The sequence below is a fragment of the Polyergus mexicanus genome, unplaced genomic scaffold, assembly GCF_030449975.1.
Source record: "Polyergus mexicanus isolate NDT 795.1 unplaced genomic scaffold, iyPolMexi1.0 SCAF_7, whole genome shotgun sequence".
Classification (NCBI taxonomy): domain Eukaryota; kingdom Metazoa; phylum Arthropoda; class Insecta; order Hymenoptera; family Formicidae; genus Polyergus; species Polyergus mexicanus.
Window position 1 is genome coordinate 1,276,897 of NW_027223327.1, and position 20,712 is coordinate 1,297,608.

Here is a 20,712-nt window from a genome sequence, read left to right on the forward strand (position 1 = left end):
GAGGTAAAAGACGAAGCAACGATCTATCGACATCGCTCGTAAAAATAAGTATTTAACAAAATGAATGAGAAATTGGCGCGCCCGTTGCTTCGATAGTGGGTTCGGAGTCGTACGCAGGCGCAAACCGAGCAGGCATCTCCGTGCTTCTAGGGGTAGTTTCGATCGTCCGGGGGATGCCTCCCGAGACGCCTCTACCCTCGTGCGTGCTCTCGCGATGCTGCCTATACCGAGATATCGCATCGTTATCGTGACAGTGACACGTCTGCGGAAAGCGTGGTGCCAATCACACGCGATTGCATAATTCGAGGATCGTCGGTCGAGAGACGCCAGGCCTCGATATTCGGAAGAGAAGGAGATCTTTGTGGTCCAGAGAGAGGATTCTGCGATCATGCATCGCCGTCGGTAAAGAAAGATGCACCGACTGCGCGGAGATGAAATCAGCTGCTGGCTTTGTCAAGGACAAGATCTGAAGGATCCGGAATCGACCATGCGGAATTTGATTGACGATTGTCAGTGACGATTATCGTCTCTCATCGGGAAGCAATATACGTCAAGCAATACTGGCGCGTGGATCGCGATCTGACACGTCGCGACCATATCCACTTCAGCGTTTTATCCTCGATTCTGTTATAATTACTACAGAAGAATAAAAATGATGCAAAGAAAAAGTGCATTGGTGTTCTCTGGGACATTTTCGTTCTGATCCGAATCTGATCACGAGTGCGACGAAAAGATCGGATCTAGATGTGTGCGATTGATGATCTAAAAAAATTCTGTGATCAAAGATCGAGGAGCGAAGATTGATATAGTCAATCAAGATCATGCATTGCGCGAGTTTATCTCAGTCAACGTAGTAAAATCTAAAATGACTTTTGTTAGCGACATTCGAAATCAATGTATAATCTCCACGAGTTTAAATCTCGTTATTATTCATATACAAAAACGATCGCTATATTTTTTCGCGACGCGAGCAAATCAACATACATTTTTTTTTACACCGCAAATCTAGTTTTTTCTTTCCCCCATCAACATCTTGAACTTGTAGAAACTTTATGACAATCTCTATTTCTGGTTCTATAAAAGTTCGTTGACCTTTGGATGATACAAGAATATAATTAGCTGGTACGATTCAACGTGAAAGAAACACGGTTTTGCAATAAAATTACTTAGCGAGTTTTCTAAATACTTTCTCGATAGAATCGAATATACGCACAATAAACATTCGAATTCTCCTAACATTCTAAAATTTATTATAAACATTTATATCAAAATGCAATAGAATTGTTCAATTATGTTGACAAGGATGCACGCATACATACGTGAGACATGCAACGAAGTTACATAATCTATCTGTAGAATATTACAGATGTCTCTTGGGGATGTTGTGAATTGAGAGGATATGAAGCGAGACAGAGAACGAACTCGGAATATATATTCGGGATGAAGCAATACCCAATGGACAATCAAAACCTTTTGTTCGTCGAGTGCAGTCAACGAGATCGTAAACAACACATTGACACTTAAATTATATATATATATATTCTAGAGTTAAAATATACACAGTGAGATCATTTTTAATAAGAAAAATAATTCACGTGGATATTTTTTTTTAATTATACATATTTATAATATATCAAAAAGGGATAAAGTATAAAAAAATTGTAAAAGAGGAAAAAATTAAAAAAAAAGCACAATAGTGGAAGACACGTTGTTAACGCAATCGACGAGATTGAATTCACTTTAATTATTAGAAGTCTCAAACAACGAAATCGTATCGAAATTAATAACGTCACGAAAAAACTTGTAAGAATTTTTTTGCCAATCAGCGATAACCATAGGTACAAAAACTGCGAGCGGCTGGAGGAGGCGAAGCCTCCCGCCGCACAAACACTATCGTAAGTATAATTTTTTTCTCTAAATATCTTATTTGTCTATTGTTACTTATATAAGACGTGCACGAGAGAGAGAGAGAGAGAGAGAGAGAAAACCGTCTCTATACATTAAACAAAACGCTATGTAAAATGTATTTTATATATGTTGTAATTTGTTATTATTTCTCTGTGTTTTCTTAATATAATGAGATCTTTAAAACGTTTAAAAAAATCAAAGTACGAAATTTCTCTGTGATAAGAGAATTAAAGTATGAAAGTTTTTTATAAAAAGATTTAACGTAAAATTTGCTTTCGCGTATCGATTACTTTTGATCGTATTACATATTAATATGAGCTAAAATTAATTAAAAGTTTCGATAAAAGCTTGCAACTGTGTATAATTAGAATCTCTATACTACGACATTTTACTGATAAAGTAACAACGACGATGGCTGGACATCTTTCGCAAACTTTAACGTAATAATAATTTCTATATATTTAATCCGATTAATATACACGTCAATATGCGATTGATCTCTTCATCCTGTATCCTAGCACGTTGCTTGAGAAAATGTCAGAAATGTGTTTCGTAAAAGAAAATTATTATTTAAAGAATTCGCCATTAAAATTACAATTTGAATAAATGCGAGAGATATTTTAGATTCTATATTTTCGCGATATATATATATATATATATATATATATATATAATCAGGATTATATATAATTCTCGGAATATACATACATATATGGTCGTTGATCTCTGTCTGAGAAGAGACAGTATCCCGGAGTTTCTCGTCAGTCGATCGGCGAACTTCGACCGCGAAGGTCGTCTGAACGCGACGATAGATGCGCTATGCGATCATTCGTCATTTGCCACGATCGCGATATTCTAATTCAATCAAATGGATCGCTCGGTGAAAGACAACGAGATTAATACGTCGAGCCCAATCCTGCAAGCAAACAGACGTCTTTTGGGTAAAAACGAGATTCGCTTGTCAATACACGTGACGTTTCAATAAGTTCATCGTACTCTATATATAAATGCATGTGAGATACTTTTTATTTTTATTACGAAGAAAAAAACGATACGGGAAAATTAATAACAATTTTATTTAACAACGTAAAGAATCTATCAACTTGCTTATCCTATATATTAAAATATAAGCGCGATATAATTCTCGATAAACTTCTCTGTTAATTTAAATATTGAATTAGTCATTGTGCTTATTTTGCGATGTAACGTTATATTATAAGCGCACTTAATCTTCTTAATTGATTCAGTTATTTAATAATGAATTGGACATTGATTTCCGTTATCAAGTGCATCTGTCGTTCGTTTTTATTTATACCGGTATGGATTGACGCATCTTGTTTAACTTCAGAGAACAGGATAAGATCATATATAATCTTGTTCATAATTAAATATTAATTTGTTAAATACAAGCACGTCGTGTATAGCTTTTAATTTAAATTTATATAAGAATATAATTTACACAGACGCTTTATTTAAATTTCACAAAATCATTAAAAAAATCTGACGATACGAGATGCTATACTTCTTCATATCGACATGGTCCTTGCAATTAATAATTTTTCTTATTTCTTTCGCAAAATTATATCTTTAAATTAAATCCTTTCCATTATAGACGCGCTACAAACGCGTTTCGTTCGCACGCATGATTCCGTTAAGTAAATCTACAATGTAAAGTAAATACTTGCGCAAGGACAAACGAATCCGATCACGAAAGATACACAATTTGTGGATGCGCGTACGGAGTTCTGCATAAAGGTATTCTCTCTCGTCTCATGAATAATATATTTTTATGACGCTAGATTCCTATAGAATAACACCTACTGAGAGATATTGAAAAATCGACAAAACAAATGTTCAAAGAAAATAAAAAGTGAAGTTTTCTATGGAAACTTTATAATACTTTATAATACGTGCGAGACGATGTTCCATCGTAACTAACGACTAAAGTTGGATCTTAGCATTCATTTCTTCCGAAGCGGAAGATATATTCTGCGAAAATATCGTATTTAAAAATTAAATTCACGTAAGAAATTAACAAAATTTTCTGATCAGTTTCGATGCCCGTGTGGTATGCTAATTAGACTGCAATATTTAACAATTTATCGGATTTATCAGACGGTTGCCACATTTATCACTTTTTTTGCGGAAATAGCTTTTTTCAATTTAATTAACATTTTTACATCTATATTATAGCAAAAAAAAAAAAAAAAAAAAAAAAAATTTTTACTTTAATTTATACCGATAAAATCTTGATTATACCTCTTTACATATATGTAAAATACAGTTTGAATTTTGAATTCAAGTTCAGTTGATTATATAATATGCTATGTATATTCTGAATATTTAATCTAAATTGCATAATTTGCAGAACATACACATTGCGAAATTATTCAAAACGACGAGATTCATTCGCATCGCAATATTCCAAAAGATCGGGTCTCAAAGTTACAAAATCCCTCGACACCGTGTATAGAGAGCAACAAGTTCTCCCTACATTGCATTTCGCACATGTACACACTATTTGTTCACAATTCGATTGCCTTTGCTACAGAGCTGGACCTCGATTATTTGGAAAGAAGAGGCGGAAATACAATAACATACGAAGGTGCCGAGGGCAGCTCGAAAGAGGAGGATAGTCCCGCGGATACATTAGATCGCGTTAAAGTTGTCTTCCTGGGTGCACCCGGCGTGGGAAAAACAAGTATAATCCGAGTAAAGTCCTTTTATGACATAATCGTATTAATTACCTTTGTGCATTTTCGCGTGAAAATATTTTTTATCCTGTCTTTAAATTAATTTATCGGATATTAAATGCGCGGTTAGTTATGTGTGCATCGATTTTCTACAAACTTAATAAATTTATTCGTCTTAATTTAAAAAAAAAAAGAATTATTTAACTTAATAAAATTTAAAAATCTGATATTTTTATAAATACATTACAGTTGTTTGTTTTTTTACAAATTATTTTCTATTAATTTAGCAAAGAGAATGCAAAAATGCACCAATAAATATAACTCTGCAAATATTCTATATGAAACAAATGCGATTCTATATACGCGTATCCCGTATATAATTGATAAAGAAGTGTCAGAATCTTTATTTCAAAGCCAGGAAGGGAAGAAATCGCGGAAACGAGTCGTTCGAGCGCTCGATTCATTTCCGATAGCAGTTTCCGCTTATCGAAGGCAACAATTATCGAGTCGCGAGGAAATTAAAAGGCACGACGAATTTCCTAAGGAACGTTTGCTTCTGACGAAAAAATGTCTCGAAAAATATGTCTCTTCTTTAGCGACCAATATACAAATTCAAATTTTCAAAATTGATTTTTCGCTAAATTTTTACTATATAGCTCTCTACGCATATTATTTTTACTAAATCCAGACGTGATTTTTGTTTATGCTTCCAGCAATTTGTTTGGAGCGAGTTCTCCGAGGAATACACGCCGACCGAGCGACGAGAGACATTTTATCCGAGCGTGGTGCTGGCCGATCGATTGTACGAATTAAAGATCACCGATCTGCCGACTATTCCGTACTTCCCGGTTAGCTCGCATTTGGAATGGACCGACTTCCGTTATTACGGATTGCGAAGCGCAACAGCGTACGTGCTCGTGTTTGATCTCAGTAATCAGGACACGTTTCAGGTATATATGAAATCCCTAACGAAGAATTTGACATAAAGCGTGATAATTTGCACGTAGGCTCACAGGTGACAGAACCTCATTTCGGAAGAATGTGAAAAATTCAACAAACATGGATCTTTCTTCCAAAGTTTTCCCTGCAATTTTTTTTCTCGCGAAAATTATCACTTCGCTTCAAGTTGCAGCCGGCTCGAAGTTGCCGGTATAAAAGTTTGATTATTTGGATTGTTTGCCTGGGTAACGAAAGGTCGACCTCTTGGGAACAAAACCTAACACAGTTTGCACAGAGTTCACTGGTGTTGAATTGATTTTTTTCCTGATAACAAGTCAAAAATATAGACGAAAAACGTTGCGATATAATGTTACACGAGATAAGATAAGACAATTATATTTATAGCATATAATTAAACTGCAAAAAGAATAAGAAACTTTCTAAAAATCAAATGTATCTCGTGTAAAAATATTCTGACGTGCATTTTTAAAACTGTGGGCGGTATTAAAATGACGCATTCGTTTCTTCAATGTTTATAAATTAAAATATTAAAAAATATATTTCTTTTCTCTCAATTACGATTGATTTATTTCAATAGTATATCAGGACGTTACGCGAACAAATCTACGAAGCGCGCGACATGAGAGGCGTACCGTTGCTAGTGGTTGGAAATAAGCAGGACGAATTGTCACAGACCGTTGCTTCCGGAACCAGATACAGGGATATCGTGAATCTTGTCCGAAAGCATTGGAGATGCGGTTACGTCGAGTGTAGCGCAAGATTTAACTGTCGCGTCGTACAGGTACGCTTCATATATTATTTATCAATCTCCGTCGAGAGATAATCCGCGTATTATCTAGTTCGAATTAAAATTACCTTTACTCTCTCAGTCCCTTTAATTTGACTATTATTTTATTCAAATCTGCTGCGACGAATAATAATTGAAATTTCTTTTTAAAAAGGTCGAAAAATTTATCAAAGGATTCGTCATTAAAATTAAATTTTTAGAATTTTTAGAATATTGTTTAGAATAATTTAATTGTAAGTTTACATTTCATTGTCCTATAAAATTCACTTTTTATGTGTTATATCGAAATAAAATAATAGCAAATAATTTTAATAAATTAAAAATGACTAACAGCTATATATCTCGATAATTAATAGGTATTTCGAGAACTGATGAAGAGTATTCAGGCGATAGAGGGTAGGCTAAACTCGCCATCACCCGCGGCCTCGCAACCGATGCGATCCTACCAACACGATACCGAGAAGTGTATTCTTCTCTGACATTGAAATTAAATCATGTTCTCTACGAGATCATACGGCTCTCGTACGATCGTGCACGAAAATGCGTTTTTCGATAGATGTACAATACGCGGTAAGACTCGTTGTCGATTTAGCGTACCGTGTATTATTGGGTTTCAAGCAATGAAGACTTGCTCAATAAAGGGCACATCGATCGATGAAAGTCAAAAGCAATAGACGTCATACAACGCTCTTCTAAAACTGCAAAGAGTCGAACGAGCGAGGAGACGTAATTTCGGAATATAAGTGACAATAATAATTGAAATTTCGAAAAATATTAATAATGGAAAGAACATGCCAACAATAAATTCGCTGCAAATTTCAATCGTATGTATAAAAGATTTTCTAATCTAACAAATCGTTCGTTAAAATTTCCAGACTTTAGTGGAAAGGACTCATCTTCTTCGCGGTATTATATCTTTTTGTATTAGCATTCATGTCACTTGTATGTGTGCGCACATGATTTTTGATGAAACAAAATTATATATCGATTTCATTGAATTTCTCCGAAGAAAATGAAACCATGCCAATAGAAATTAACATTCGACAATGATGGACGAATGATAAAGAGTGCTTAGGAAGGAGGATTGTCGAATGCAAATAAAAAATAACAATATTATGATACTAAATAAGACGAGAAAATAGCAAAATGCAGCATCGAGTTTCTTTCAGCTCAATCCTTTCCTCGTGCTGCATTCGGCCTAAGAAAGGACGAAGCAATAGTACATATATATACACATATATACAATATTTTACTAAGCTCTGTTAAAAAAGTTAATCGATTATTAATTTAGTGTCGAACATATAGTTAATCATTTGCGAAAGACGTAATCGTTAATATATATTATGAGATGTTATATACATATATACTTAGATTATACTAGTATATATCGTGTATATTAGCGTTGTTACCGTTTGTATGTATTCTAAGATAAATGCAATGTTTCTGCATATAGATACATGTATACACGCGCAATTTTTATCTTAGATATTGAAATGAGACACATCCCCGTTTAACTCGTTAAAGGCCATTTTAATCCCTCACACACAGCGTATAGTGTCACGTGTCAGTAGAACACTATACATTAGCAATAGAATGTTATCAATATTATTATTATCTATTATATTTGAACACATGTTGAGAAGAATCATACGATCCTGACAATGATATAAAAAGATACATAAATGCTCAATTACTCGAATTGCACAAATGCATTTTGTAATACGCGACCGCATGTATTCGTTAGACGTTTGTACGAATATCGTAAACGACGCATGTTCGATGGCTTGAAACGAGAGGGAGGAGAGAGAGAGAGAGAGAAAGAGAGAATCAAAACTGTAAAGATAAAATTTAAAAAATCATTAAAATATAAACAGACATATACCGAAAATATGAAGTTGCGAGTAATCCATATTTTTTCAGTTGTGATTCCCTCGTTCTATACTATTGATCTGTATCAGTGTGATATGTAGTGTAACTGATACATACAAATACAAGAACGATATTGTGCAATATATAATACAAGTGATAATCTCTTATTTTGTATGTATACGCACGATATTCGCAATAAAAATCAGCGAAATATTATTGATGTGCATGTAGATTATCTTTTTTTCTACATGTAGCATAAATATTGCATTTCGCTTTGAAAATTGTCAAATGCGTGTATTTGCATAATTACCATTTAATAGGTTACAGATTTTCATCAGTGCAGCAAGTATATTTAAATAGAAAAAAATATATACTTGAAGTGATATAACAATTCAAAACACAATAAAATCGAGAACTCTCGCTTCTAATTTCTCTTCGGATTAAACGTCAAAATGTCTTCAAAGTAACGTAAAAATTGCCCCCGTTTAATTTTACATAAAAATAAATTGAAATTTCGCAAGCAAAAAAAAAAATTTTAAATATAATTCAACGCTGCTTTATTTTTGCTACATCTTTCATGTAACGTATCGTCGGTCAATTCGGATCCTCGAGTGGAAGAGGAATTATTAGAAATTACGAAAGATGTTTCAGCCGTCAAGAGGATGTCAGAGAGTTCGTTTATTCACTCTATGGGATAAAGGAAAAAATTGCATCACGTCCAGTGAAAGAAAGGCTAACTTTGGAACGAGAGAACGTATGACGGTTGGAATTGATTTATCGATGTTGCGATATAATTCGCGCGAGATACTTGGCTAAACTCGCTAATTCCATATCGTGGTTCTATTTAAATACGTAAATAGTCTTTCAATGTACACGAGATGAACATTAAATCTGTTATCCTAAGATAAGCAAGACGAGAGGAGAGCCCAGCACGAGTACAAATTTAAAAGAGGCCCTCTGCGAGAAAATTCCTGTGCATCACGATCTCCTGAGATATATTCGACGTAATTTCGGTCCGAATATTATTAGTCAGATTACAGTCGAGAGCCTATACGATGGATTAAGCGATGTAAAATCGATTGTCAAGGAAACTTCGGAAATCGATCCTAAACACGGCGTAATGATCAGAATATTTAATCGCGCTATATAATTATTATTTACCAATTATATAATTATTTTTTGTTTTGTACAAACAACGTATTTCAAAAAAATTATGATACTTATTAGAGATATTCCAAGTTTTTCTTCAATATTTGCTTAACTTGTATTTTGTTCTTACGTTTTTATTTTATTTTATTAAATTGATCAAATAATTTATTCTCTTATTAGTTCGATGAAATTTCTCGTGAAAGCTTCTCGTGAAGAAAATCAATACTTTTTTTTAATTTCAAAAATTTCTTTAGATCGTGTACCGTGGATTAACTATACCGGAAGTAATCGCTCTATTGCCCCGTCAAGGAAACTCGCCGAGTGCGGAAGCTATCTTTTGGCTACTTTTAACCGGTGACATTCCGACGCAGCAGCAGACAGCTTCCTTGATAGCCGATTGGACATCGCGACGTCAAAAATGTGTTGAGTGGTGGTCAGGACCGCGGGGTGAAATGATAGTTTCAATTTTGCGTTCTATGCCCGAGGCAGTTACCCCCATGCATAGATTATCGGTCGCGCTCACAATTTTCAACATCAGCAAACAAGCAAAGGATGCCAAGATGCACGGTGCTATGCCATACACATATTGGGAGGTAATTTTAAAAATATAGAAATTTTTATTCAACGAGCAGAAAATCGTATTATTTATAAAAATTTACATTTTTATTAATAACAAAAAAAAAGCTTTGTTTTCCTTGATAAAATATTGAAAAACAAAGAGAACGCAATATTAAGATTAATAACAAAATAGAAAATACTATACATAAAAATATGATAATATAAACATAAAAGAAATTTACAAAACATATTAAGATCTTTGTTTTTAAAAGCAAGCGTTATATAGCTCTTCTTGAATTTTTATTTTATTATTGAAACTAATCATTAAGGAAAGTAACATAATTTTCTACTATGAAACTATTGTCTTTTTATTGCAAAGCATATTATTATATTATATTTTTTAATTGACGCGTCCTCGCGTCTATATATATTATATTTCTCTCGATATATTTCATAAACCATTTCATTTTGGTTTTATTTAAGTATACCTATGAGGACGGTATGGAATTTCTTGCAACCTTACCAGCGATTGTCAGTTTGGTTGCAAAGAGAAAAATGTTAACAAATGTGAACTATGACGGCGATTGGGTGCAATTTTTATTAGAATGTTTAACCAATGTGAATAAGAGCTTTGACAGTCGAAAATCATCGGTCGCGGATTTTCTCAGATTATACATAATTTTAAACGCGTAAGTATAGTCATCCGATAATACAAATATTCAGGAATAAAAAGTAAGTTTAAATATTAAACATGCATTTAAAAATCACAAAACTGATTACGTAAAATATTTAAAAAATTATAAATTAAAGAGAAAAGTAATTAAAATTGAGAGACAAAATTTCGTGTCAATAATGTTAGTTAAAAATCCTATTATTTTATATTTCAAATTGATCAAGGTATTGAGGAAAAAATTAAAAAAAAAAAAATCAAACAATTATTAACAGTGATGACGATGGCGGGGCTCCTGCCGCTCATGTTACGCATATTTTGGGTTCGACTGATCTCCATATAAATGAGGTATTATCGAGCAGCGTTTTAGCGTACATTGACGAGCCAAAAAGTGGAACGATGTCGCAGGTCTCGATAACGAATGGTTAAAAATAAAAAAAAAAAAAAAAAATTTCTTTACACTTTTATCTTTTTTTTTTTTTTTTTCCCCATACATTATGTAGTGGAAAGAATTGCAAACGAAAGTCCAGAATACGCTCGGCCAAGCGTGGACGGAACACGCCTTGAGAACTCGCGTGCTAAATTTATGGAGCAGAGATAAATTGATAGGACACAAAGAGGCGGATTTCTACGACCCACGATACACGGCTCTTTTGGATTATGCCAGACAACATTTGCCCGATAATTCCGACATCAAGGTACATGTATACGCGCACGCGATAAAAAAAAAGAAAAAAGAACATTCATCCTTACTAAGATAAGGCGATAAAGCTAAGATCTTTATAGCTCTCGCAGGATATTACGCGGATATTACAATCAGCGTTGCAGAAACCGAAGAGGAAGCCTATTTATCCGGAACAGAGTGTCATAGCTTCAATTATTTTCGAGGTAGAACTGTGCGTGTGCTTCAACAGAGATATAAAGAAAAAAAAAAAAATTTTTAAGTGCAGAATATTCAAAATGCATAACGTAATTTACATTTTTTATAATTTTTGTATATTTTTTTATAATTTAGTATTTTTTAAAGGAAAAATATTGAAGAAAAGAAAATAAAACATCGCTCCTTAAATATTCTAACGATATTGATGAAATATTTTGTAATGATTTGTCTTTAGTGCTACGGATTGAAGGACATGAGCTTCAATCAAACGATACTTTACATGGCGCGGACTTTGGGAATAATCGCCTCGATTATTTGGACGAAAGCTGTAAACGCGCCTGTCGAGCATCCGATATCAAAGTGCACTTACAGTTATATAGAATCGGCTCGTGATGAAAGTGTAAGAAAGCGAAAATGCAGAACGCACTTGCCGGTGTAAGCTTTCTTAAACTTGTATAAATTTTTCTTATTTTTTTTTTTTTTTAAAGATTAACATATCAATTATTTACTTATTCACTAACCTTCTTTCCCAATTTGTATTCCGTGCTTATATTAATCCGCGGCAATCTCTTATTCTTCCTTCTTCTTCGTGATTTATAATAACACCGGATGTGAGTTTATATAATCACAACCGGAAATGATACACGCGTCGCGTCCTTTTCGGATAAATCAGTCGTGAAAAAAGAAAAAGGAGGAAGATGCGATCAATTTGTGACATGTCGACATCTATAAGCGATTCTCGATATTACATTGGTCACAATGTGAACAGATGGTACAACAGGTTTCTTTTTTATTTCAGCGTCGATACACATGAGAGTACATGAAAGTGAAGCATGTGGAAATGGAATATTTAATAGATATATTTTAAAAATCAGATAAATATACTTTCTCAAACTTATTTGCAAAAACTTTATCCTTCGTTCAACAAGATAGAAAAATTACCGGAGGGGAAAAAAACGCGCCTCGGCTTTCAAACGTCCTTGGTTTTAAATACGCGTGCTCGAGCTAGATCCAATTACAATCGTACAAATAATCGCAAAGAAAATGGCGTGACACGATATGCGTTTGCACATTATGATTATGATAAACAGAGATTCGGAAAAGAAGGGAAAAGTCCCTAAGAGAACATTTGTTGCGAGAGACGCAAGATAGACGTGGAATTTCCTAGATTGCAAGGTATACAGCAGAGATTCACGCAAGAATGTTTAGACGATCCTAACAAAATTTACATACGGTTATATATACAAGTATATCTCGAGGTAATATATTTTTTTTTTCTTCCAACTTTAAATATTAGTAAACATCTATTGTTATTGTTTAATTGTTACCTTATCTTTAACACTTCTATATCATAGCATTTATTTTCGTTATTGTTGAAGCTATATAGAGCATAATATTTCAAGCATATGATGATGTATTCTCTCCAATAAATTAATTGAAATAATGTCACACGTTATATAATATCCTATACTGTTCTCTGTTTTTATTATATCATTAAGAGCATTTCATAAAGATTGTGTATATTTAATGATGTAATAAACAGAGCTAATTCTTGTTTGTATATTGATATTAATATATCGATAAAAATTTGTATGTTAGATAAAATATGGATGATAATAGACCAATAGAAGGGGCATCAAGAGATAATTGTGATTTGATAATGCCTGACATATCAGATTCAAATGAAGATAGACAAATTCAAGAATTACCAGCTGGTACTAGATATACATTGGGAAACATAAACCCTGGAACAGCGTTTAATTTCGGTGTCAGAACGGCAGAGCGCTCTAGAATATTTGCAGATAATATATCCTCTACCATTCAAGGAATTCGTCCTCTCATACAACAGGCAGCGGTACATATTATTCAAACAATGCATTACCAAATATTAGAAAGAGACCATGTTTTTTAACTAATCATTTTTTTTTCTCAAATAGCCTAATATATCATTGACATCACTCTTGACCATTCATGGACTACGAAATCAAGTTCATCCAGTTGCATTACCAAGCGATAGCTATGTAATCAATCTAGAAGAACCTATAACAAACAGTACTCGCAATGAACCTATGCGCAACCATCACCATCACCACGTAACATCGACACTGTCAAATGACTTATCGAGCAATGTGCCCGAGGGTGCAAATGAAATTATAGAAAGCCAAAATAGTAACAATACTTCAGAGAACAATACCACCAACAATAACAATGTCCAATTAGGTCCAGAAACTCGAGCGATGCTGAAGCAACTTCAACAATATGTTCCCTTCGTTACAATTCTTCTTGCTAAGAGTCTCTATGATCACAGAGCTGGAATATTTATGTTTGTTGTACTGCTGATTACATTTATTCACGCTAATAACGATCTCAAACGCGAGATCGCCAAACAGCATAATCGTAGTTGGTCGCTACTTATGCTAATCCTGTGCTATATCATTGCCTGTATCATGTTTGTCGGGTACACATTCAATCTGCATGCCTTTGCTCCTTACGCAGAGCCACTCACAATTTGGGACTTGCTCTGCTATGTCACAGTGATGGACTTTTTCCTCAAACTTATCACCATTATGTGCAAAGTTCTTTTGACTTGTCTACCGGTACGATTACTGGCATTTCAAAATCGTGTAAGTATTCTTATTTTGACTCGAAATTATGTTTGGAAATTATTTATACAATATGGACAAGATGAAATACATTGATCCATTTCAGGGTAAATATTATCTTATGGTGGAAGCAACGTCTCAACTTTATCGATGTGTCGCGCCTGTCCAACCGTGGTTGTATTACCTGTTTGAGACGTATCAAGGTCCAGAGAAAATCGTAGGAATTTTCTTTTCAGTGATGTATACCATGAGCAAAGGCAGCGATCTATTATCACGTCTGAAACTGTTTCGCATCGCCGTATGGAAACTATTTCAAAATGTGGTATGTAAAAACTCTGACGTTTTTATTATTTTCAAAATTGTCATGTTATCGCAATATTAGTGTGTACAGCGTAGCAATGCTTTTTCTTCATAGAGTTTAGGAGTATCTCCGTCGAAGGAACAGGTGATTGCATCTGGCGGTATATGTGCTATTTGTCACGAAGAATATACTACGCCGGTCAAGCTTCATTGCAAACATATTTTTTGCGAAACTTGCGTCTCAACGTGGCTCGATAGAGAGCGATCGTGTCCGCTATGCCGCGCGTCCATCACAGACGATCCGATTTATCGGGATGGTCATACGACACACTTTATCCAATTGTATTGATTCCGTCTTCAAAGATATATTTCTTCTTGTACAGACCTTTTACAATATTACTGATGTAATAAAAATGTAACAAGTTTTTGTTAATGGCAAACATGTTCCATTATCATCTTCGAATAATTTTTCAATTTTTATCTTTTTTGGATTATTTATAACTATTAGACCAAACTTTTTGCTAACATTATCGAATCAGCAACAGGTGATACAAGCAGTGTGATTTTTTAGTAAAATCATTATATTGAGGCAAAATGCTCAAATTGAGAGATTATATATGTTTAAATACGTGTAAAATACTTTGTACATAAGTAGGCTATATGTTTATATATAGGGACTTCCCCCCTTGTGAAGCGTTAAATTGAAGAAATTGCAGTAGTATAACAAGGGTTATGGGCTTAAGAACTTTTAATTTCTTCATTATAAAAAATAAAAAAAAAAAAAATCTTTGTTCATAGTACTTATTAAAAGAAGAATTCAATTAAATTATGTCTGAGATAAATCGTAATTTTTTGAATTTGTATAATTACTCTCTTCAATTAATTAATTTTTCCTCCAAATTTCTATATTATATACAACAAAAAATTATCATAGATATTACATTTCTACGATTATATGTTTTTTTTGTCTTCCCCTCTTAAAAAAAATAATATATATCATCTTCCTCGTCCTAATATTATGTTGATGTACGAAACATACATCATTTAATAAAGATTGCAATTAAAATAAGTACATAATTATCCTTATAGATTATCGTTACATGCAACAATCCAGATTCAAGGAATTCTATCCCAATGTTCCAAATATTTTAAATATTTGTATGCCTATTTCATGCATGTATATATTTTTGTATATTCCTTTATAGATTTCTATGTACAATTGTACATATTCTCATAAAGGTACGAAATATTAAAACCACGATACTCGTACATTTTTTTAAATATTGATAAAATTGATAATTTATAAAAAGAGAAAAAAAAATGAGAAACACTTATCCACAATGCTCAACCAAGAAAGTCATAATTCGGTACGTCCTCAAATTGCTGATTTTGATTATTACCAGGTGCCATTGGCCTTGCTGCTATTTGTCCTCTTGGACCTACCATTTGTTGTTGCACTCCAAACACTTGCCTGTACTGAGGTTGTGGCTGCAAAACATTAATTATTATATATAATATATACTGTAAAAGATATAAAAAAAATAAACACATTTTTTATATAAGAACTAAAGTAAATAAAATTTAGTTTTTTTAAGAAAGTTTCAGCAAGGACTCTCACCTGTTGTAATAAATGTCTAAGACCAAGATTGTTAGTAGAGACAGGACGCATCAATCTTTGAGCGTTTGCCTGTTGGTTGGACATAGCGGCTGGATTCAGGCCTCTCTGTGCCTGCTGCGCTTGTAATAATAATTATTTTTGTATTATCACATATATATGTATTTTTTACTAAAAATATGTATATCTTCAGATGAGGCAGTCAAAAATAACTTACCTCAAGTTGTTGTTTATATTGCATTTCTTGTTGTTGAGCCACTTCTAGATTTTGTTGAATCTACACAATTATGATATATATGTATGAGATAGTTTTCAAAACTTTTAAAAAGCTGTTTCTATTTTTTTTAAAACTCTATACTTACATTTACTTCTAATTGAGATTTATACTGCGCTTCTTGCTGTTGCGCAGCCTCTAATGTTTGTCTTAGATGTTGAATTTTCAATAAATTTTGATGCCTAGCCATTTCTATATCATCAAATGGAGGTCGTTGTTGTCCTATCATACCACCAGTATTTGCTTGTGGACCACTTATCCCGCTATTCTATAAATATATAACGAATATTTTAATGAATGTCTATTGATAAATCATTCTATTTCTTAGAAAAACATACTAGCGTTACCTGCATATTCATTTGATTTTGTGGACCACTGGTTGAAGTTAAGGTTTGCGGAGGAGCGTTACTAGATACAACGTTCTGCGTTATTTGGCCACCGCCCATTGCCATAGTATTTGTTTGGGACATAAGAATACCACCTTGTGTACCTGTGGTAGGCATGGGTGCAGGAATCGTATTTCCCGGTCCAGGATTAGCCTAATGAAATCGTACGAATGCTCTTCAATATTTTTCGTTTCGTTAATTCATATGTAAAATCAATTCGCACTTTTCATTATACTCACTTGTCCTTGTCTCATAGAAGCGTGAGATGTTTTCTGTTGTTGTATCACTTTGCGAAGACGGTCTACAAAAGCCGTTTGATCATTCGGGATAAAACCTAAATACGTTTTTTTCTCTGCAGTGTACAAAAGTATAAGTACTTTTATTTCACAAGCCGGACTCGACGGAGCGGAGGTGAAGTGGACACAACCTGCCTGGAAAGGTATTCCGAATTTTAAAATTATTTTTTTTTTTAAGGTAAGAATATATCGTATTATATAATAAATATACTTACAAATCCAGCGCTCATCATTTTCGTCAAAGATTCCAATGCTTCACATGGCGTCGGATGGAAAAGAACGGATTTAGAATTCTTTAAATAAGAACCACCAATATTTCCTATCAATTGTTTCGGCATCAATTGCATTATCAATTTTGGCGGCCATGTATCAGCTTTCCTGAAAGATAAAGATTGTGCAAAGCAAGAATAAAAAAAACCTATCTCCATCAAGATAGCGAGAAACAATAATTTACAATTCTGGTTCTCCGTCCTTCGCATTAGCTGAGACTTGACATGGAACATGTCTCGTTTGCTTTTGTGCATCTGTAGGATTTTTGGCCTTTTCGATCCATTCCACGATGCCTTGCCAGATGTTTTGACGTTCGCGTGGTACAAGTTGTTGACCTTGTACAGTACCAGTAGATACAGTACCCTATAAGATCACAATAAAATTGATATATGTATTCAATTAAGTACATCTTTAACACATGCAGTTCTTATACATAAGGTAAACATTTATAGATTAAAATGTGAAACATCCTATAATTAAATATAATACTAATGCTATATCGTTATACTTGTGTTTGAGAATGAGTAATTTGTTGCGTAATAGAAGACACTGAGACTGGCGCTTGTTGCGAAGCTGTGACAGTCTGTGGCACTTGAGTGGGCACTGATTGGCTAATGCAAGATACAGTGAGTTGCGATCCTGGTTGGCTGTGGGTTGATTGGGCAGCCATGGACAAGGTGGCTTGTTGAGCATTTTGCTGCTGTAACTGCATCGTTAATCGCAGTTGTTGTTGTTGTTGTTGTTGTGTGAGTTGCTGCTGCTGTTGTTGCTGCTGCTGCTGTTGTTGATTAGTTGCCATAACATTATTGCCAGCTAAAATAAATATTATACAGCTCGAATTATCATGGGAAAATAAAAGATAAAATGTCATTGTCAATGCGCTCTTACCATCTAATCTTTGACCAAATGCGGCTACATTAAGCCCTAACGACGAAGGTGGCTGCGTTAATTGCGCTATTAGCGCGCTGCCTTGCGTATTTGCAGGCCCGGTAGCCCCTGGCGCTATGAATGGTGGTCGCATCCATCTGGCTCTCGTGGGTCCTATGTTCACCCCTGGTGGATGATAATTCGGTGGCGCAGTTATCTGCGGGTTATAAGACGGCCGCGCGTTCATCGGCACTGCCATACTCGATGGTACGGCCTGATGAACCGTAATATTTTGAGGCGTTTGATTCCTGAAGGGAGCTTGCTGCTGATTCGGCGGAGCAATGTTCTGCTGTACTTGATTAGTGTTCGGACTGTCATTACTTTGCAATGGGCTTAGAGGGATTTGCGTCACGTTAGTTGTGTTGTGGACATTACCGCCCATTTGCGGACTAACAGGTCTTTCCTTTAAGTTGTAATTTCGCAGCAGCACCAAATGCCGTGGATCTTTGGCATAATTTTTCGTTTGCGATGATTGTAAATCACCTCCAGCCTTTTCAAATAACTTGTATAATGCGGGGATCTTCCTCGGTGATAATATAGATATGTTAATATTTCTCTGAAAAATTATACACATAAACGCAAATATATATAAGATGCATTCTTTAAGCATGTTACACTTATGCTTGATGTAATTCTTATATTTCTCACCTCTTGATAGATAGCAGCTAATTGTTCAACAGTATGACCTGCAAACTTGTAAGATTCTTGAATCATAGTTTGATATGGAGGTGAATTACATATCAAGATACAATGTTTTTGTGATGCAGTGTTTGGCTCTCGTCTTAGTTGTAAATCTTCAAAACACTGTAATCCCGTTGCAAGGCCTTCACCTATGTTTGCATAAGATTCTCCTTTTCCACCAACCATTCTAGAAAATAAAAATGTTATTAATTATTAAAATATGTTAATTAATAGAAAATCAATAGAAAATCTATTTTGAAGAATATGATATATAATGTATTTTTCCTAATTTTGCATGCAATTTTATTGCAAAAGGTTAATTACGTGTTCCGTACTCACTCGAGTTTATCCAAGACCATCAATAACCTCTGCGGATTTGAATAAGGTCCAAAAGTCTCTGTACAAGGTGATGGTAAGCAATCAGCGGCATGATAAACAACTATTCCATACAATGTTGTACTATTCTGTTATACAAATATCAATTGTTAAGATGAATCATAACTTAATTTTAAAATAATATTCGAAATATAATTATATTATACCTCAGAGACATATTCTCTATCTTCTATACCACCTTGACTAAAATATCTGTGCATAGAAATATGAGAGAATAAATTAATAAAAAGATGTCTCTTTACACTATATATGTAATATAAAATTAACAATTGCGATATTTTTACATTTATACGCACATTAAACAAATAAATTATATATTATATTTACAATATAATACACTTACTCTAATGTAGGAATAAGATAATTAGTTTTAAGATCATTGAGGTACGCGCCATTAACAGCTGTTCCTTCAATGACAAATATAACATCAGCTTGTATTCCATGTTCAGTAGGTCCTGTAACCATTGTCCTAGAATATATAAAAAAAGTTTTATATATAACTTGTATACTTTCCACTAAGTTAAGGTTTGTATATATAAGAATCATTTTTCCAAAGATTTGTTATCTAGCTTCGATAAAAATAAAAATTGATAAATTTCATTTAGTATAGCTTTTATTAAATTATACAACTATGTTCTAGTAAGATAAATTTAATATTGTTTAATAACATATGTTTATCAAATTAACCTAAATTAAATATAACCCAATTATGTTGTTTAAGAAACGACTTTATAAACTTACATTCAGTTAAGATTGACAAATCCAATTAAAGAATCCACCTATCTCGATGTTTTTATAAGAACTAGAAAAAAAAAACAGTTTTATGGGAGTAATAACTACTTGTTTGTCATAATATGCACCAACAAAATGATATACAATGTAGGATTACTTGTAACTGTTTATTTTATATTAGAGAACCACGCTATTCCACACAATTAGATTGAGTTCTCTTTTCCCCGCCATTCTGAAATCTACCTCTTTAGAATCTGGAATTTCTCATTCTAATTTAATGACACATACGCGAAATCATGATGGCAAAATATTTGCCACGCGCCAAGTCCGTCTTTCACTAACTTTCTCATTCTAATGCTATGCACTGTCACTGTGGTAAATTTCAATTGACAATTAATCTATTGTAGATTCTAAAATAGCGGGGACTCCAGCAATAGCAGGATATAGCTGGATATAGCGGGATTCTATCATATAAACATAAACAACATATTTACAATTAGTTTTCCTTTTCTTTTTCTTTTGGGAAATTTCGTGCGTATCGGAACAACGTAATATTACGCTTCCTTTTATTTCACGTAAACAAATATTTGTGATCTTTACTAAAAATATCTATTCTTTCACATATTTATAATTATCGCATATAAACATATCTCTGGTCATTATTTTTTATGTCACTGCGCTTATAAGTTTCTATGCTGACGTCAGCCTTGCGTTTTGTGTTGCCAGCGCGTATATGTTAATGCGCAGGGAATTCTGCG

At 33.7% G+C, this 20,712-nt stretch overlaps 4 protein-coding genes across 7 annotated transcripts; 3 read left to right on the top strand and 1 right to left on the bottom strand.

Moving 5' to 3' along the window:
- Positions 1-2,584: 2,584 nt before the first annotated feature.
- Positions 2,585-8,428, top strand: LOC138935098 (ras-like protein family member 10B). Its single transcript, XM_070299469.1, has 5 exons — positions 2,585-2,849; positions 4,460-4,620; positions 5,315-5,551; positions 6,139-6,342; positions 6,705-8,428. Exons 1-5 carry the CDS (start codon positions 2,777-2,779, stop codon positions 6,825-6,827), a joined length of 798 nt encoding a protein of 265 aa, XP_070155570.1. The 5' UTR covers positions 2,585-2,776; the 3' UTR covers positions 6,828-8,428.
- Positions 8,429-8,859: 431 nt separating this feature from the next.
- LOC138934902 (citrate synthase-like) lies at positions 8,860-11,913 on the top strand. The gene is made up of 8 exons (XM_070299052.1): positions 8,860-8,979; positions 9,122-9,334; positions 9,621-9,959; positions 10,408-10,613; positions 10,870-11,002; positions 11,098-11,292; positions 11,381-11,482; positions 11,710-11,913. The coding sequence occupies exons 1-8, from the start codon at positions 8,860-8,862 to the stop codon at positions 11,911-11,913; spliced, it is 1,512 nt and encodes a 503-aa protein (XP_070155153.1).
- Positions 11,914-12,485: 572 nt separating this feature from the next.
- Positions 12,486-15,381, top strand: Rnft2 (ring finger protein, transmembrane 2). 2 transcript variants are annotated; one of them, XM_070298566.1, is made up of 5 exons: positions 12,486-12,650; positions 13,074-13,329; positions 13,412-14,098; positions 14,184-14,399; positions 14,493-15,381. In XM_070298566.1, the coding sequence occupies exons 2-5, from the start codon at positions 13,081-13,083 to the stop codon at positions 14,724-14,726; spliced, it is 1,386 nt and encodes a 461-aa protein (XP_070154667.1). In that variant the 5' UTR covers positions 12,486-12,650; positions 13,074-13,080; the 3' UTR covers positions 14,727-15,381. The 2 variants fall into 2 exon arrangements, with proteins under 2 accessions (XP_070154667.1, XP_070154666.1); XM_070298565.1 differs by having other exon boundaries at positions 12,486-12,733; positions 14,493-15,380.
- Positions 14,844-20,670, bottom strand: LOC138934614 (mediator of RNA polymerase II transcription subunit 25). 3 transcript variants are annotated; one of them, XM_070298561.1, is made up of 16 exons: positions 20,449-20,670; positions 19,964-20,024; positions 19,566-19,691; positions 19,369-19,414; positions 19,166-19,290; positions 18,794-19,013; positions 18,107-18,701; positions 17,727-18,031; positions 17,403-17,581; positions 17,164-17,326; positions 16,892-17,083; positions 16,614-16,805; positions 16,355-16,534; positions 16,210-16,269; positions 15,996-16,109; positions 14,844-15,865 (listed from the first exon to the last, which is right to left on the bottom strand). In XM_070298561.1, coding segments are annotated over exons 2-16 (2,643 nt in total). In that variant the 5' UTR covers positions 19,966-20,024; positions 20,449-20,670; the 3' UTR covers positions 14,844-15,721. The 3 variants fall into 3 exon arrangements, with proteins under 3 accessions (XP_070154662.1, XP_070154663.1, XP_070154664.1); XM_070298562.1 differs by lacking the exon at positions 20,449-20,670 and adding an exon at positions 20,112-20,392; XM_070298563.1 differs by lacking the exon at positions 14,844-15,865 and having other exon boundaries at positions 16,002-16,114.
- Positions 20,671-20,712: the final 42 nt, after the last annotated feature.

Bases quoted from the DNA above. Each gene is read 5' to 3' on its own strand.
- Rnft2 (XM_070298566.1), top strand. From the start codon at position 13,081: ATGGATGATAATAGACCAATAGAAGGGGCATCAAGAGATAATTGTGAT. The intron at 13,330-13,411 runs GTACATATTATT...TTTCTCAAATAG, and splicing joins CTCTCATACAACAGGCAGCG to CCTAATATATCATTGACATC. The intron at 14,400-14,492 runs GTATGTAAAAAC...TTTTCTTCATAG, and splicing joins GGAAACTATTTCAAAATGTG to AGTTTAGGAGTATCTCCGTC.
- LOC138934902 (XM_070299052.1), top strand. From the start codon at position 8,860: ATGTTTCAGCCGTCAAGAGGATGTCAGAGAGTTCGTTTATTCACTCTA. The intron at 10,614-10,869 runs GTAAGTATAGTC...AATTATTAACAG, and splicing joins TTATACATAATTTTAAACGC to TGATGACGATGGCGGGGCTC. The intron at 11,003-11,097 runs GTCTCGATAACG...TACATTATGTAG, and splicing joins AAAGTGGAACGATGTCGCAG to TGGAAAGAATTGCAAACGAA.
- LOC138934614 (XM_070298561.1), bottom strand. The intron at 18,702-18,793 runs GTGAGAAATATA...ATAATTTTTCAG, and splicing joins TAGCTGCTATCTATCAAGAG to AGAAATATTAACATATCTAT. The intron at 15,866-15,995 runs GTGAGAGTCCTT...AATGTTTTGCAG, and splicing joins TTAGACATTTATTACAACAG to CCACAACCTCAGTACAGGCA.
- LOC138935098 (XM_070299469.1), top strand. From the start codon at position 2,777: ATGGATCGCTCGGTGAAAGACAACGAGATTAATACGTCGAGCCCAATC. The intron at 2,850-4,459 runs GTAAAAACGAGA...CCTTTGCTACAG, and splicing joins AGCAAACAGACGTCTTTTGG to AGCTGGACCTCGATTATTTG. The intron at 4,621-5,314 runs GTAAAGTCCTTT...TTATGCTTCCAG, and splicing joins GAAAAACAAGTATAATCCGA to CAATTTGTTTGGAGCGAGTT.